This window comes from Alligator sinensis, unplaced genomic scaffold (genome assembly GCF_000455745.1).
Source record: "Alligator sinensis unplaced genomic scaffold, ASM45574v1 scaffold371_1, whole genome shotgun sequence".
Classification (NCBI taxonomy): Eukaryota; Metazoa; Chordata; order Crocodylia; family Alligatoridae; genus Alligator; species Alligator sinensis.
In genome coordinates, this window is record NW_005842262.1 from 948,173 (window position 1) to 948,918 (window position 746).

At 41.2% G+C, this 746-nt stretch overlaps 1 protein-coding gene across 1 annotated transcript in view; it reads left to right on the plus strand.

Annotated features, from left to right (window-relative positions):
• DNAJC25 (DnaJ heat shock protein family (Hsp40) member C25) overlaps positions 1–746 on the plus strand; it is a 30,442-nt gene that overhangs the window by 3,034 nt on the left and 26,662 nt on the right. Inside the window, exon 2 of the mRNA XM_014521828.1 lies at positions 95–236. Coding sequence (XP_014377314.1) covers positions 95–236 — 142 coding nt within the window. The remainder of the gene's footprint in view (positions 1–94; positions 237–746) is intronic.

Consider the following 746-nt stretch of genomic DNA (forward strand, 5'->3'; position numbering starts at 1 on the left):
ATGGATCCTCAACGGTTTCATCCAATTGAGCTAGAAAAATTGTTTAAGTTTATTAAATAAGATCATTAATCTGTTTTGTAAGTTTTATTTACAGATCCGGAATTCAGAGTACGTGGTGAAGAGAAGCCCCGAGAGGGATAACATCATTAAAGGAAGCGAGGGCCTGACGTATGACTTCGCCATGACGCCCACTGAAGCCCTGATCGTGCAGTTCTTCATTGTGAATCTAATTATGTGTATATGTATTTGTGTTGGTTATTATTTCATTTGATCTTTGGAGGACGAACTCCTTGAGTTGGCGAATTTTGTGTTTGCTCGCTTAGCTCAGCAACCCGTAGTGGGAGCTCGTAACAACTTTAGTGACGAGCGTGCAGTCTGATACAGTTGTGCCTTCAATAAGGGGGGATATCCCAATCCAAAGTTATGATTATGTGTTTGTATTGGTTATGGTTTTTGATTATTCTGTAATTCAACTCCAGGGCAGCGAATTTTATGTTTGTTTATTTGTTTATTTGCTTGCTTGCTCGTTTGACGACTCACGACAAGGTTCTTGATATGAGTGTATAGCATAATTTAGCTATGCTCTCAGCAAGGGGGATGTCACAACCCAAAGTTGTGATTTTCTTGTTTGTGTGTGCTTCAGCATCGCTAAATTGTGTTCCCGCTAAATTGCAGCTCTTTTGCACGGTGGAGTGTTCTGTTGCAATTAAGAACCCGCGTGCAGGAGCTTTTCCCGCCAGTTCTGT